General features: G+C 37.2%; 1 protein-coding gene across 1 annotated transcript in view; it reads right to left on the bottom strand.

The window, feature by feature from the left end:
• Positions 1 to 17,582, bottom strand: part of NSMAF (neutral sphingomyelinase activation associated factor) — a 54,160-nt gene that overhangs the window by 7,144 nt on the left and 29,434 nt on the right. The window contains exons 13-24 of the mRNA XM_067553729.1: positions 16,458 to 16,634; positions 15,334 to 15,413; positions 13,272 to 13,362; positions 13,115 to 13,178; positions 12,926 to 12,977; positions 11,946 to 12,066; positions 11,410 to 11,541; positions 9,727 to 9,769; positions 9,139 to 9,302; positions 5,164 to 5,272; positions 4,561 to 4,619; positions 3,686 to 3,753 (exon numbers count right to left, since the gene is read on the bottom strand). Coding sequence (XP_067409830.1) covers positions 3,686 to 3,753; positions 4,561 to 4,619; positions 5,164 to 5,272; positions 9,139 to 9,302; positions 9,727 to 9,769; positions 11,410 to 11,541; positions 11,946 to 12,066; positions 12,926 to 12,977; positions 13,115 to 13,178; positions 13,272 to 13,362; positions 15,334 to 15,413; positions 16,458 to 16,634 — 1,160 coding nt within the window. The remainder of the gene's footprint in view (positions 1 to 3,685; positions 3,754 to 4,560; positions 4,620 to 5,163; positions 5,273 to 9,138; positions 9,303 to 9,726; positions 9,770 to 11,409; positions 11,542 to 11,945; positions 12,067 to 12,925; positions 12,978 to 13,114; positions 13,179 to 13,271; positions 13,363 to 15,333; positions 15,414 to 16,457; positions 16,635 to 17,582) is intronic.

The raw sequence follows: 17,582 nt of genomic DNA, 5'->3' as shown, positions 1-17,582 counted from the left end.
AACAAAAAGGAAAATAAAGCTATGTTCAATTTGGTATCAAATAGCATAGACTACAATTAAAGTGCATTAGCACATTTTTGGAAAAAACACCAAACAATAGCCACATTCTATGCATTTCATGTTCTCCAAAAAAAAATTGAGACTGATGTCAGAAGTTAACTCTTACTGGCTTAAAGGATGGTGGATTTACTATGGTCAACATAAAATAGTTACCAGCTTTTCATAAGAGGTCTAATTTCAGCATGCTGTAGAGGATACGGAATTGACAGTAATTCAGAGCTCATGCTTTAAGAATATAGTGCATTGCTTCATCCATCTGATTAATCATATTTGCATGTGCAAGCTTTCCAATTTTGCACTTCCCTGTCAACTTGAGACACAGCAAGTACTGAACAAACCTAAAGCCACCAAAGTAAATGGAAACATTTGTTCTATATTTACACTGCCAAAGGACCACTTCATGCTAACTACTAATCAGAGAATGATATTTTCATGAAAAGGGTTGCATGAAAGATTATATTCTTTAGATCGTGAAAGGTATTCTCTCTGCAGTATGGGTGCAGAAGTAAAAAAGCAACTCTGTGGACCCTGAACATGCTAAGAATATCTATCTATTTTAGCAAAAACAACGGGAGTCCTGTAGCACTTTAAAGACTAACAAATTTAATTTCTGCAGGCATAAGCTTTCGTGGGCAGTAACCCACTTCGTCAGATGTAAGGAATAGAAATTAGATAGGAGGTATATATATAAGGGTAAGGAACAACAATGGGGAAGGTAGGTATAAGCAAAGTCCATTCAGTTAGAGTAGTTGAAGCCTATTCACAACCATTGATTAGGAAGTGAGTATGTGTGAACAGTGACAATTACTTCTTGTAATGAGATAACCACTCCAAGTCCCTATTTAGGCCCAGTTTGATTGTGTCAAGTTTGCAGATGAGTTCCAGCTCTGCAGTTTCTCGCTGAAGTCTGTTTTTTTTGTAGAAGTATGGCAACTTTCAAGTCAGCTACAGAGTGTCCTGGGAGATTGAAGTGCTCTCCAACTGGTTTATGGATGTTACCATTTTTTATGTCTGATTTGTGTTTAGGGAGAACAGTTCTGCTGGTGCTAAGGCTTTTGTCTACATTGGCTGGTTTTTTTAATTCTGCTGCAGTTACACTCCCTCTGTGGCAGCGGGAGAATTCGTGTAGTTCTGTTGCTGGTGTTTGTATTGCCTTGCGTTCCACACCTGCTCTAAGCAGGGTTAAGGTAACACAGTGGCAGAGTGGCCAGCTGCAAGTCTCTACTACCTTTCACCATTTTTGCTGTATAACACCTGTACTAGACTAAGAAAAACGTCAGTGTAGACAAGTCCCATTGATGAAAGAAACTGGCTCCTTGGCCAAGGATTAGGAAAAAAGTACTAATGAAAAGCAAACAGCTGTCACAGTCAGAAGTCGTAGCAGCCTAGTCAATGCCACAGGTGAGATTGTCACTTCTGCTCCAGCCCCTTTATGTTAACTAAAATGGTAGAAGCTGGAAAAAGAGGCTCTATAGGAGATCCCTCTGGGGGATAACCCTCTGCACAGAACAGAGGAAGACAGACAAGAGATGTCCTTCCAAGGACTCCCTTACAAGTCCTGGTATAGGGGACATATCATGGGCATGTGAGAGCATGTAGTGCTGCAGAGATACTGGGCAGCACTGCTGGACATACACAGCCAGTGACAAGCTTATGTAGATGATTTCAGTTACATTACAGAGCAGCCCAAAACTGGGAGGGCACAAGTTGTGCTATGCTTCTTCAGAGGCACAATACAGACCCTCACCCCACATTGGTACATTGCTCATGCAAGAGAGAATGCAGAAGGTAGAGGGGCTAGAGAGGGAAGGAAACAAAGTCAAACTTGGCATTTCATTGATATACTGCTGACGAGGGACATCTTTCTGTGGGTAGCTTTCAGGAACACTTTGTGAGAACCTAAGAACAGCCATACTGGGTCAGACCAATAATCCATCTAGCCTAGTATCCTGTCTTCTTACAGTGGCTAATGCCAAGTGCTTCAGAGGGAATGAACAGAACAGGTAATCATCAAATGATCCATCCCGTTGCCCATTCCCAGCTTCTGGCAAAAAGAGGCTAGGGACATTTCAGAGCATGGTTTTGCATCCTATCCTAGCTAATAGCCACCGATGAACCTATCCTCCATGAACTTATCTAGTTCTTTTTTGAACCCTGTTATAGTCTTGGCCTTCGCAACATCCTCTGGCAAAGAGTTCCACAGGTTGGCTGTGTGTTATGTGAAGAAATACTTCCTTTTATTCTTTTTAAATCTGCTGCCTATTAATTTCATTTGGTGACCCCTAGTTCTTGTATAATGAGGAGGAGTAAATAACACGTCCTTATTTACTTTCTATATACCATTCATGATTTTATAGACCTCTATCATATCCCTCCCCCTTAGTCGTCTCTTTTCCAAGCTGAAAAATCCCAGTCTTATTATTCTCTCCTCATATAGAAGCTGTTCCATAGCCCTAATAATTTTTGTTGCCCTTTTCTGTACCGTTTCCAATTCCAATACATCTTTTTTGAGATGGGGTGTTCTGATCTGACCCAGTATTCAAGATGTGGGTGTACCATGGATTTATAAAGAGGGAATATGATATTTTCTGTCTTATTATCTATCCCTTTCCTAATGATTCCCAACATTCTGTTAGCTTTTTTTGACTGCCACTGCACATTGAGTGGATGCTTTCAGAGAATTATTTACAATGACTCCAAGATCTCTTTCTTGAGTGGTAACAGCTAATTAAGACACCCATCATTTTATACGTATAGTTGGGATTATGTTTTCCAGGGTGCATTACTTTGCATTTATCAACACTGAATCTCATCTGCCATTTTGTTGCCCAGGAACCCAGTTTTGTTGGATCCCTATGTAACTCTTTGCAGTCTGCTTTGGACGTGACAATCTTGAGTAGTTTGTATCATCTGCAAATTTTGCCACCTCACTGTTTATCCCTTTTTCCAGATAATTTATGAATATGTTGAACAACTAGTACAAACCCCTGTGGGACCACACGATTTATATTTCTCCATTGTGAAAACTGACCATTTAGTCATATCCTTGGTTTCCTCGCTTTTAACCAGTTACTGATGCAGGAGAGGACCTTCCCCTCTTATCCTTTGACAGCTTACTTTGCTTAAGAGCCTTTGGTGAGGGACCTTGTCAAAGGCTTTCTGAAAATCTAAGTACACTATATCTACTGCATCACCATTGTCCATATGTTTGTTGACCCCGTCAAAGAATTCTAGTAGATTGGTGAGACATGATTTCTCTTTACAAAAAACATGTTGACTCTTCCCCAACAAATTGTGCTCATCTATGAGTCTGATAATTCTGTTCTTTACTATAGTTTCAATCAATTTGCCTGGTATTGAAGTTGGGTTTACCGGCCTGTAATTGCCGGGATCGCCTCTGGAGCCTTTTTTAAAAATTTGCATCACATTAGCTATCATCCAGTCATCTGGTACAGAAACTGATTTAAATGATTGGCTACATACCAGAGTTAGTAGTTCTGCAATTTCACATTTAAGTTCCTTCAGAACTCTTGGATGGATACCACTTGGTCCTGGTGACTTATTACTGTTAAATTTATCAATTTGTTCTCTTAACGACTTCATTTTTATTATGACAACTACTCACCATGTTTGAAAACGACACACTTCTTTGGAGCGATTTTGAGTCTTTAGAAAACATCTTCAAGGTTGAATCTAATGCAAATATGAGGGAAGTAATTATGAAGACAGAACAGAACTGTATTGCAGACAAATAATTTTTGCTCCTGTTTCAATATTCAAATATTTAGTTCTAATAGCAGGCAAGAGATGCATTAGAAAGGAGAAGAAGTTAGCAGGCATTGTCAGTTTCTCACTTACTTGGCACCTGGAAGATTTCAAGCATGACAACTGTGTATATGAAAACTGACCTAAAATTGGTTTTATAGGCGTTTTAAGTGTGTTAAATACATGGCAGAATACACATTGTAACGTGGTATACAGTTTTATTAACATTTGTTAGGCAGGACCTGGATAATGTGAACATCCCAAGCTTATTCAGATAATAAGCCTTCACATCACACTAGACTAGACTATTGTTGAAGATTTTTAAGACTGTTTCTTTTTGAAAGAAACAGACACATAATGTACACACTGATGATGACTCCATAGTGCAGACAAAAAGATTTTTGCATTCGACAAGACATTAAAGCATCTCTACAGGTCAAACAATGGACTACTTTATTTAAAAAGTCAAAAGGAACAAATTAAGGGTGGGATTTTCAAACTAACTGTATTGGCCTACCTCTGTTTTCAGTGAAGTTACTCCAATAAATTAAAGAACAGAGTTAGGCCACTGTTAAGCACCTTTGCAAATCCCATCCAAAAAGGAGAAAGTACATTTTGAGTGGTCTGAATTACTGATGGTTCATGCAACATCATTAAGGCAAGACATTATAACACAGTGATGCAATGTTTGCATCACAGAGTCTTATAAGGAGACACATGTACCAGAATACCCACCTTGAGATGTAGTGAAAACTGAAGACCCATTGGAAGAAACTGCTATTCCAGTAATTTCCCTATTCAACACAAATAAGTTTGCAAGTGAATTCAAAGGGTATTAATTCTAATAATCATGCTGTGCAGTGACCTTTGTACATCTGGAATTCAGTATTTGATCTTCACAAGAGTTAATCTAGATACTCAAGCAAATTAAGAAGATTATTATAGTGTGCATCACAATTCTATAAACAAAATATACCTTGTCAAAGAACTGGGAGCAGCAGTGCAAGTTCCCCACATTATTCTGCCAGTGTGCTTCAACCCTGACCAGAAAGGACCTGCCTAAGGTGGTAAAAGCCAAAATTGGCCCATACCCTTTTAAATCATTTATCCTCTACTGGGAGGCCAATAAGATGATTAAGATATCAGGCCAGTTCTTAATATACAACTCATTTTGCATTACCAAGCAACCAGATAATCTCATGAAGGAATGCACCTTCTAGAAGCTTTCCTTCACACATTTCAGCCAGAGCAATGCATGATCCAATAACCAGTAGAATAACTAAAAGAGGTTATTGGATTTTGAGATTGTAATGTAATGGTCTGTTGTATAAGACTTACTCTTTATGAATTTTATGTTGCTCATCTAACTTCAGTTTGGCAATGTTGTTCCATGCAAGCGTTATACTTTCTTCTGTCAAATCTTCAAAAGATTCTTCACTTGGAGAAACTAAAATAAAATACCACCATAAAATTAAAAGTCACAAATTGAAAATTCAAAGACAAACTTCAGATAATAAGTTAGCTGAAGCTACACCAAATATGAACACATTAAATGATACAAAAAGACATTTGCAGCATCTCTAGCATTTCCAATTCTATTATAGAGAAGAGAAAATTTATGAGAGATTGTTTAGCTGCCTTCACAATATTGACAGAAGTCCAAGAATATAACTAGCCAGAGATAAGCCTACTAAATTATTTTCAAACTTCTTGTTTGAAAAGTCAAGTCAAGAACCTCATTTCTTACAAATACAAAGCTGTTAACGGATTACATGAAATCTTCTGGTTAATTCCTAACTGGACCAGAAGTTTTTAGACAGCAGTGAATTCCTGGTAGTATACACAGAAGCATTTTGGATGGAGGGAAGAAAGCAGGAGGCTTGCTGTTCCATAGTGCATGTTTGTTACAGTATATGTTCTTCTGTTATAACTGGGTGCCACTTTTACGTTCATGTATTTAAGAGTCAGATACTCTAAAGTTATAGGTTTAAAATTATGAATTTTGTTTTCAAAGGTTATGGGGGTTTAAAGAAAATAAGTGAGCTCTCTATATGGCAACTGCTACCAAGAATACCACCAAGTCAACAAGTCAATAAGAACACTGAGAATTTATAGCATGGTTTAGAGATGTTTAAATTTCTAAATCTTCTTTTGGCAAACCATCCAACATAGGTTTAGAATGAATCCTACGTGAGCATAGACATTCTACTTAGAACAGCAACTTGTATCGTCACTCCTTTACTTGAAAGATAATGATCATCCAAGAGGGGATTGAGGAAGATGATATAATGCTAGGATGGCGGTCACCACGTATCTACTGGCTGACAACTGATAGTGTATAAGAACATAATGGCCATACTAGGCCAGACCAATGGTCCATCTAGCTCCAGTGTCCTGTCTTCTGACAGTTGCCAGTTGCTTCAGAGGGAATGAACAGAACAGGACAATTTCCCTGATCGTCTTGGCTAATAGCGACTGATGGACCTATCCTCTATGAACTTATCTAATTCTTTTTTGAACCCAGTTACACTTTTGGCCTTTACAACATCCCATGGCAATGAGTTCCACAGGTTGACTGTGAGTTGTGTGAAGAAGTACTTCCTTTTGTTTGTTTGAAACCTGCTGCCTATTAATTTCATTGGGTGACCCTAGTTCTTGTGTTATGTGGAGGGGAAAACAACACTTCCCTATTCACTTTCTCCATACCATTCATGATTTTATAGACCTTTATCATATCCTCCGTTAGTTGTCTCTTTCCTAGGCTGAACAGTCTCAGTCTTTTTAACCTCTCCTCATATACAAGCTGTTCCATACCATCAACCATCCTTCTGTAGGATAAATATGAAATTAAAGAATTAGGGTTAGCTTAAGTTTGGTTAAGGAAATGTGTATTGTAAAGAAAAGCCCTGGCGAGCAAGTAGAAGGAAAGCTTTGAAAATAATAAGTGAAAAGGCCAGAAGGAATAAACAAGTTAGTCAAAGAATAACTAATGAAATAAGAGAAAATTTCTAAAAAGAAGGCCACTTACCGATAGGGGTGACTGCAGGATATTTTAAATAAGACAAACAGAATCTGTCTTAAATGAACCAACATGGCCTTTACCACCCCACACAACAGTGTTATCTAAAAACCTTGGGCCTATGTGAACCCAGATGCAAAAGAATAACTTGGTCAGCAAGAAGGAAGGGGAAAATAGGAAGGAAAGACCTTAGGGAAAAAGAAGGTGGTAAATCTTATCTGGATTAAGACTGGAAATAAAGGTGAACTGTCCCAAATTGCTTTTTCGCTGAAGTCAGTAATTGGCAATAACATCATTTGTTTGTAAAATAGTATAAAAAGTAAACTCTTAAAAGGTTCATTGCTAAAACCTGCCTGACCACTTTGGAGCCAACCAATATGGGTCTAAGCACTCCTAGGTTTAGCCCATTTGTAAGTATCTGGAGCAAATGCTTATAAATGTTTTGTTATTGCATTTGGCATAGTAAATTGTTTATTATTTAGGCTTTACAGGAATGTTCAGAGAAATTGTATAAATATCATCTGACCTTTGAATTTAATATAGGAATTTATGGTTAAATTAGTGTCCGGGTAATACCCTGCATAAATATTAATAATTCCACTACCTTCTCTGAATCTTTTCCGATTCTAATGTATCTTTTTCAGATGGGATGACCAGAACTACATGCTGTATTCAAGGTGTGGGCATACCAGGGGTGTATACAGTCCCATTATCATATCTTCTATTTTATTATCTAACCCTTTCCTAATGGTTCCTAACACTGTTAGCTTTCTTGACTTCTGCTGCACATTGAGCACATGTTTTCAGAGAACCATCCACAATGACACTAAGATCTTTTTTGAACAGTAACAGCTAATTTAGATCTCATCATCTGTATACATAGTTGGGGTCTACTTTTTCCAATGTGGAATGCACTGAATTTTGTCAGTCATTTCGTTGCCCAGTCACCCAGTTTTGTGAGAACCCTTTGTAGCTCTTTGCAGTCAGCTTTGGACTTAACTATCATGTGTAATTTTGTATCGTCTGCAAATTTTGCCATCTCACTGTTCAGTCCCACCTCACTGTTCACCCCTCATTTATGAATATGCGGATCAACACTGGTCCTGGTACAGATCCTTGGGGGACCCTGCTATTTACCTCTCTCCATTGTGAAAACTGACCATTCATTCCTACCTTTTGTTTCCTATCTTTTAAGCAGTTACTGATCCATGAGAGGACTTCCCCTCTTAACCCATCAGTGCTTACGAACCTTTGGAGTGGGACCTAATGAAAGGCTCCCTGAAAGTTCAAGTAAACTGTATCAACTTGTCCACATGTTTGTTGATCCCTTCAGAGAATTCTAATAGATTGCTGAGGCATGATTTCCCTTCACAAAAGTCACGTTGACTCTTCCCCAACATATTGCGTTTCTCTATGTGTCTGATAATTCTATTTATTACTAAAGTTTCAACCAGTTTGCCTGGTCCTGAAGTTACACTTAATGGCCTATAACTGCCAGGATCACCTTTGGAGCCTTTTTTAAAAATCAGAGTTACATTAGCTACCCTACAGTCATAAGCAGAGATGCTGATTTAAGTGTATAAATGGTCTGATGTTTCAGTCCAATTCTAAGTGGACGACTGTCCACATCACAAGAGCCACCATCTTAAACTGGCACCCTCGTTGGCCATTTCAGCAGTGGCTAAGTTATTAAGTGGACACAGGACCTGACTTACCCTCTCACCCTAGAGGTGATCCTACCAGGAAGGGATTAAAATACATTAATGAGACACTGTGTGGAGCTTGCACATGGTGTGGAGAGACTAACAGCAGTGGCTATCAAATTAATCTGGTACTTCACAAACCACAGAATTCACTTTATATTTGCTAAAGCCAACATCACATAGAATAGAAAAACTGAGAGCTGTAATTTGCATATTAGCTGCAGGTGTTATTGATTTACCAAATATTTATAGGCAGGTATATCTGGATGACTGAATTGATGTCTGATGTTCATTTAAACCCTGGAAACAATTTTAAGGGGCAACCTGAATGATCAGAGCTCAACAAGACAATGCTTCTGTTCTTGATGGTTTAAAACAAAATAAAGAGTTGTCAGGCAAAAGTCTGTTTTCTGTTAGAGCTCTTGGTTCCTGTAGTAATTTCTCCAGGAATTACAGGGAAAGCAGCCAAGCAAGTTATATAACATATGATCCTCTGAAACAAAAGATACAGCCCTCCCAAAAATAAGGTCAAGTAAGTTATGTTATCAGATAGAAATACAAAGAATAATTATGATTATTTTATACATTTACCTGAAGATTCAGCTATGGAAATGTTGTGACTGGATGTTCGAGACAAACTTTTGAACTTTGGTATTATTCTCTGGGGATGAGGAGTTGTAAACAACTGTTTTGGTGTCTGTCCAAACTCCAAGATTTGTGTCAGCAGAGCAACTTTCTCATTGGGGTCCAGAATACTTAAGAAAAACAAAGCATTTAATGAAATATTTTAAGACAGAAAGATTGTTTCTGAAAACGTAGGCACACGTGTGCAGTTACTGCTATAACATACAGTCACAGTAAAGGCATACACAACTGACTTGTTACACAGTTAACTGGACAATTGCATGCAGGCACAACAACAGCAGTAACTGCATAGATGCTATTCTGAAAATATAGGAATTTGTATCAGTGTAACTGAAGTCTCAGACTGCAAAGACGTACATCTGAGAGCTTAATCCTTCACTTCAACCTACGTTACAATGCTGAGATTGGTGGACAGTGTCTTCTGGACTCCAAAACAGAATGTTGGGAGCACTTGTATTGTTAACATGGAACTTGATGGGATACGTGGGAATTTAATAAATGCCTCTACCAAAGAATTTATTAACATTTAATTACCTGTTCAAATCAACTCCACCTTCATAAGTTAATGGATGAAACACTGAAAGAAGAGGGAGAGAGACCCATTTGCATAATGTGCATAAACATGGCTTATTTCCCTTAATTTACACACCTACTTACACTACATGAATATTTAACTGTGCTACACATCTGTGCAATTCCACCCACCTCACACCCACTGTAAGTTATAGTTTGTTTCAAGCCATATGATACATAGAAAAGTTTGAGCTAGACCAGAAAGGAAAAGAGATTCAGATACTGCTTTTCCTGATTCTTTGCATTTCACTAGCACAACATTTTCTATGATTTCAAAGACCCTCAGTAACTGGATATACAACAGTGAGCTTATTACATCATTATAAGAGTCTATCTTCACAGTGGAACAATCACCTATCTGTAAGACATCGCAAATTTTGTAAACCATGATTAAGTGATAAGCTGAGGGGACCTGGTGATTTAGGTTTAATTCATCATTAAACCCCCCAAATATCGTTTCCTCATTAGATCTCTGCAGGACTAACTTGCTAATAGGTCTAGGATGGATTCCAGATCTCAATCTCTTGCTCTTCAGGTAGATAAACGTTGAATATCATTCAGGCACAGAAAACTTAGCTTAGTATAACTAAGGTACATGTGCTTCACATTCAAATACATCTACCTTAAATTAAAGCTACGTAACAAAACAGGAGAGAATTGACTACACGGCTACTTGGCTTAGATGGTGGTTATAATGGAAACTCAAGAATGTGTGGGGGAAAAGAACATGCTTAGAACAGATAAAGGTGTTTAATTCCTCCCCTTTTACCCCCCTTTGCCTCCCTCTGAAACCCACTTGGTTTGGCAAAATGTTGTGTGAGAAATTAGTAAATGTATTTAAAAAAAAAACAATTAAACTAGACATCAGATTTCTGATGTAGTTGACTGTCAGTAGTTTAATTCAGAGAACTTCATGATGAAAGAACTGCTTTTGATTCTGCAAAGAGCTTTCAGTCACTCAAAAAAGAACGTATTATTTTTCTTTTAAGTGTTTACAATGTCTTAATATTCCAGGCTAATTATAGCTAAGACAGAGCATTAAGACTTTCAAAACAAAGATCACAAACATTTTTTTTTTTTGTAAAGGACAATGACGTAAGTGAGTCAAAAAGTTACTGTCACTTGAGCGGCACACAAGAAAAAGCCCAGCCATCTGTTTATTCTTTCCCTTCCCTCTGACTGAAGTTTCATGCTGCAATTTCTGGGCAGAAATGTGAAATACATATGGCATGTGTGCCAGATTACAGAATCCCACTGGCCCATTTTAACAACACAAGAGACTATTTCAGTGCCACATTGCTGAAGTCCACGATAGGGGCAAAAAGACAAACATATTGGCAGTCTCCCTTGACTGTGTTTTTAAGTGCAACATCTACACACAATACCCAACTCAAACGTTTCTCATTTATATACTGTATTCCGGGAAGACAGACATTACAAAAAAGGGAGTAAGGTTTAGAAGATGAGTCATTATTTCCAGTGGAAAAGGAATGGCAATTTTCTCAAGTACTGAAAGAATCAAACACAGGCATGCATGTTCAACAGAATATGGGACATGGAGGAAACTTTGCTAGTCACACTTTCCCTCCCAGAGTTTATCTACAATGTCAAAAAAGTGATTCTTTAGAGAATTTTATAATTTACCATTCTGGGCCGCAATAGCTTCACTTCCCTTCTGTTTGTAGCCAAATACTAAGTCAATCCATTCATGGAGATGTTCTGACACATACTGGCTTTCTAAGGCATTTTGGCTCTTCTGAAGAAAGTCATCAGGATCTAACAAGAAAAAGTTTAATCTGTGAAGAAATCTTCCACTGTTAAATGTGGATGAACTCTCCTCTCTCTCCCGCCCCCACAGACGTTCCAAGGAGAAACCCTCTAGATTTATTAGAATTAAATAGCACTATTTCAGCTATTCAGGAACATTTTGAAAAAAGTATTTGATGTATACACGCAGAACATGAAGATTTAAGAATATGATCTTTATTCATTAATAGCCACTTTATGTTATTCCTCCCAATAGTGGCACCTAAATAATAATAAGATTTTATAAATGAAAATAGAACGGAAGAGGAAAATAAAACTGAGGGGAAGGACAAAAAGATTCTAAGAGTCTGAGAGCAATAAAAGTAAACTGAGTGTATTACTGAGTTTAGTAAATGCATTCTGAGTGCCAGTACCTGATGCCCAAGGGGGGAGTTCTACATTGTCAACCATCTTTCCTCCCTGTCTTTTCCCTAGGTCCAGCTTCAAACTATTTACTAGAAAACTGGAATCATTTTCATAGAATTCTGGAATCAGCTAGTAGGAGGACAGAAGAGGGAGAGAAGAAAAAAAAATGTCAAGGATTTGCATTATTTTTATCATTTTAAATGAAATGCATCAATAAAAATACAGAAACAATATTGCTAAAAATACATGGCGTATTATAACATGACAGTATTACAAACTTTCAAGATTTTGTCAAACTCCCCGAAGCATCTCAAAAAGTAGATAAAAGCTAAATCTTGTATAGATTCAATTTAAAATTTAGCCAAGGTTCTAAGGCATTTCAGGTAAGCCAGTTGTTTAAGATCAGATATAATTATCCATTCCTGGTTTTGGACTGCAGTGTTAAGAAAAGCCTCCTTTCTCAATTCAGGCACCTCTGGTGTCAGTGAAGCATAATTTACCAGCACCAGATCGGTTTACCTGACAGATCTCCTTCAGTTTTTTAAAAGACATTAAGAATAATGAGAAGGCTTTTAAGATTGCTCAAATGCAATATTTCTGTGAAGTTTGAAAACAGAAGATACAAAAAAAATGCACCATAATTCTAATCCCTCAAAATGGGCTGCACTGTAGAAGTCAAGTTCCAATTACATTTAGGTAGGAGAGGAAAATGGCAGAATAACCTCATGATCTTTACTTAAAATCTCCAACCAAAGATAGGATCAAAATATAACTGTTTCAAAAAGGGAAAAGCAGGCCACCAGAAGCCATGTGAACATTCAGAGAAGGAATTCAAACTTATCTCCAGTGGCAGGTTCAAACCAAGCCTAGCAAGGCAGTCTGAACCTCAACAGGGAAGCAAGCAACAGAAATTAAAAAAAAATTACATGGAAAAAAGGTGGGGAGCGCAGTCAGGGAATGTGACCTCAAGTAGCTTCTGGCTACTTACCTCTTTGAAGTCTGTTGCACCATCCAGACAGTTTTTCCAGGTTTCTGCAATACTAGACGTAATACAAATCAATAGTGTATTGGTCAGGAAAGTATTCTGAGGCTTTATATCCTATATAAATATGCAATTTAAAGGAAACCACTAAATAGTGAAAAATAAATACAACTTTTAAACTAAATTTAAACAAACCTGTTGAACGTTCTGTCAGCATGATCAAACTTTCCGTTTTGTAAACAAAGCATGTACTCTGGTGCTGGGGAGAAGAACAGATATCAGATCTGTCCAAATTCTGTTTATTTTCAAACCCACCAGGTGTTCAATGAAATTGCAATGAACGCAATCTTACCAACTCTAACAAGATAGAACAGAACGTAACCTGGAGACGAGTAGTGGCTGCCATACATAAACTTAGGCTCTGGCATTTCCCGATAACGTGTCTGCAACATATTGAAAAAAGACAAAACTGCTTAAAATTAGAGTACTATTTTTTCCTATATTAAACACATGTGTATCTGAAAACTTAAGTAAGGATTAAACATTTCTCCTCACTCAGATAAAACACAGTACAAAAGTTTTTAAACTGCATGGTTACAGTACATAATCTCAGGAGAGAAATCCTGTATTCCAATGTATATGTCTTTCTATATGCAATTTCTGAAATGCCTTCCTAGTAAGCTGAAAAGAGCAAAACGGACTAAGGGCAAAGTCGCCGCCATCAGATCGACCTATCTGGATTGATTGAGCGGTCAGTGAAGACCCTCTCAATCAATCCAGAAGTCAACACTGGTAAAAGTGGCGTAGCATTGCGTCGACGGGAACATGGTTCCCATCGGCACAGTGCAGTGAAGACACCGCGCAGAAAGGAAGCACAGCAGTCAACGGGAGTTACGCAAGCTACTCTGCATAGCTTGCGTAACTCCGGTTGACTGCCACCGAATCGCCAGGTCAATGTAGACCAGGGCTAAAATTGAAAAATAAACAAAAACAAAAAAACATGGTAGACTGGCATTTTGCATTTTTGTAAGTTTATAGCATTTCTGTAAATTCAATGTTATAGCTCTTCATATCTTATAACAAATTCAAGGTTATATCGAACTCAATGGTATCTATTAGCAGAGACTAATATATTCAAGATATTTCTCGCAATAAAAATGTATCCCAATATATCCCAATATGTAAAGCAATCCACTGATTCAGAGCTAGAATCATAGAAATTTAGGGCTGGCATCAGAATTTGTATTAAGAACCTTTATTTCTTTAAAATCCTTTTCTCCTTTCCAGCAATAAAGATGCTATTGATTAGGCAAGGATTTCCTGTTCTAGTGCTTCTTAAAGAGATAAGCAAGGTAAGCATTTTGGAGGTATAGGGAGTAACTATTAACGGATATTTATATTCTTCATATGATTGTTTCTTTATGGTAACTTAATCCTGCCAACTTGCCAATAAGACAAGTCCTATAAAGAATATACTAGGATTCTCTAAAGTGTTTTTGCAGCTCTATGTTGAAGAATTACAATCATGAAATTTAATGCCAATGCAGAAACTAGGATTTTTCAAATGCTGCATTTATACATTAGATTGTTCATGAAAAAAATTCCTACCTGATGTGGGATGGGAAGGAATTAATTATGTGGTATTGTCTGTAACTGCATACAATGTGTAGTGGCATTTCACTAACTCCATTTCAGGTGTTAATCATTCACTTTTTACCTTGTTTTTCTGTCATTTGTATGCAATTTAAAAAAAAAAATATTACCCACCCTCTCCCCATCATAAAATCCTCACCTTTTTCTTAGAGATTTAGAAGCATGTGTCTATGTTCTACCTTAATTTGTTACTATACTGTTCGTTAAAAAAGATTCTCCTGTTCTTTTTACATTATGCATTATAATCTATCCATCTATCATAGGGTTCTATATAACTAATCATCATTGCAGTATCTGAGCAACATCCATGGAAAAACAATCACAACAGTTAACTGCCTAATGCACTTCATTTTAAAGAGGCAGAAATCCTCTGATTTATAATGAGATTTAACAAGTTTGTTTTCCATATTTTGTTTATTTTACATGCAATGCATCTTAGATATTTTAAGTTTGTATATTACTTAATGTATGTATCTATACCCACACCACACTAACTTAATAAAGATAGAGTTTGCTTCTGATAATGTTTGTAGTCTAAGTTTCAATAACTGTTTTAAGAATTGCAAAACACAGGCGATATTGTGAATAATCCTAGAAATATTTGGACACAAGTCATACAAGCATGTTTATTTTATTTTTGTATTGTGTGAATTTCATCCTCATAAGAGGCACTAGATGGAAAGCCCAGGAAAATGAACTCCTCTTAGTAATAAGATTTGTAGGTCACAAATTATAAAACAAAAAACCTGAACTCCACATACCAATAGTCTTTCCAGTCTTTCTTTATTCAGAGCACCAACTGGTTTACTAAGTTCCCGGAATGTTTCAGGCCTTGTCAAATCTAAAAAGAGAAAAGAAATTAACCTCTATGGTTTGCTCTCACTGATAGAAATCACTTGTAAACCAATATTTTACAACAACGTTTTCCTCCTCTTCCTACAGACACAACAAGCTCTCACCCTAACTGATATCCCTGTTCCCACAATTAGTTTTTCAGCTACTTATCTACAAGTTGCACACAACAGCTAGCTTTGGAGTAGGGTTTTGCTAACATAATATATTCTACAGCACTGCAACCGGGCAAACATCTCACATCTGTTAATATGGACCCCAGTGGCCTTAAGGCACAAATAAATGGCATATCTCCCTCTACCATCCCTTATATAATTTGACATTTTTTCATTGTATCACAACAACATTATTTGAATAGAAGCTGTCTGAGTGGGAGCTGAGAAGCACTGTTGATTCTCCCTCCTCTCCCCTCCCTACAGCAAGTGAAGACACACTGGACCCATTAATGGCAAAGGCAATCACAACCCTGAAAAGGGCATGTCGCCAGCAACACAAATAAGTTACAATTAGAACCTAGTTCAAGAAGCCAGTTTCGGCACTAACCTCAACCGTTAGCACTACTTTGAACCTCTCAGAAAGTGGTGATGGTCCCATTCTAGCAACACCTGTTCCTTAAGTTTCTTTGTACTTTATCAGTCTGTTCTATACCAGACTATCATATGGTTGGTCCATACAGATTTATTAGAAAATGCAAAAAGCTTCTGACATTATTGACCACCAGATAGTGTCTCATTTGTAAAAATCTTGTGGAAGACGACAAGGTGGCCCTTTTAGTAAGCATCTCAAAAGATTTTACGAACAATTAAGCCTCATACTCCATCAAATGTTATCCCCATTTTACAGATGGGGAAATCAGACAGGGACACATGCTTCACATAACAGAACTGGGATTAGTATACTGGTTAATATCCTGTTCCTTACTGTTCAACCTCATATTGCTGTGGCATGAGTTTTATGCAGTGTAAAAGCATCAGTTTCAGAACTGTACATCATGTGCAGTTTGTGCATTTTTCTTTTTAAATAAATTGTTTACCTAATTCTGAACTAGAATAATCTGCTATGATCCAAGGAAATACAGGATACTGGGAGAGATCATTGCAGCTTCGATCAGCCAGATTGTTGAGATGAAGAAGGTATTGGTAGTTTGAAATATGACCTCGCTGCCATTGCAACATGTAACTCTCAGCCGTCTGCTCTGTAATATGATTTTCTTAAAAAAAATAAAAATAAAATAAATTAACTTGTTTCTCTATTTTAAGAGATGTTTATTTCACTGCATTATACACTGAAAACATGCTGTAGTTTAAACAATCTAATTAAAATAAACCTCAATCATTATTATAATAGCTCTTATCCAGAGCTTTAAAATGCATTAAAATCATCAAGCAGTTGAACTGAATGGAAAGGAAAAAGACTAAACATTTGTGAAAGGAAAGAGAAACATGGCATCCGCAGTATTTGAAGAATTCTTTCTTAGCAACGAGAAGACCCTTAAGATTTGGGGCCATGGGTTACAAAGGGATGGACTACATGAAAGGAATTTGTTTTGCTATAGAGTAACTAATTGTGCCTGCTTAACATCTATTGGTTAAATGTGGCCTCACCTTTACATGAATGAGGTCCAGTTTAACAAACAGACTGGATGAAGGTGCAATACCAACACTACACAGAAGAAAAGAAATTGTTACAGAAGAATCTCCTTGTCTGTGAAATACAGAGCGAAGTGTCTGTTAGAGATCCTCCATTCCATTAACTCCAAATAATATGGTTCTAAAGGAAGTATGGATATTCAAGGCATACTCTTAAAGGAAAATATGGCCTGAGCTGACAGACCATTTCCCGAATATGGTACTGTTGCCATGTTTATTAAATTGCATTGGCTGCTTCCATAACTATATTTTGAGCATATCTAAGTAGATTTTGCTATCCCTCACACGTGACGTACACTGGGATTATCACAGGCTAAGGGGGTTGGGATTTCTATGACAACCTCTTATTTAATTATTCACAGAACATAAATTATGTTATTTATAATGACAATCTTGTTGTTAACATCCTCACTGAGTCCATAAGCTGAAGAGATAGGTCCAAAGCTCTCAACAATGCATCCTGATAGTTCTCAAATACATCCCTTCGTAAAGAGAACTCCCACTAACAA

The sequence above is a fragment of the Emydura macquarii genome, unplaced genomic scaffold, assembly GCF_026122565.2.
Source record: "Emydura macquarii macquarii isolate MOO-44397 ecotype Brisbane River unplaced genomic scaffold, CSIRO-AGI_Emac_v2 contig_1477, whole genome shotgun sequence".
Taxonomy (NCBI): domain Eukaryota; kingdom Metazoa; phylum Chordata; order Testudines; family Chelidae; genus Emydura; species Emydura macquarii.
This window is presented reverse-complemented; position numbering and strand designations above follow the sequence as displayed.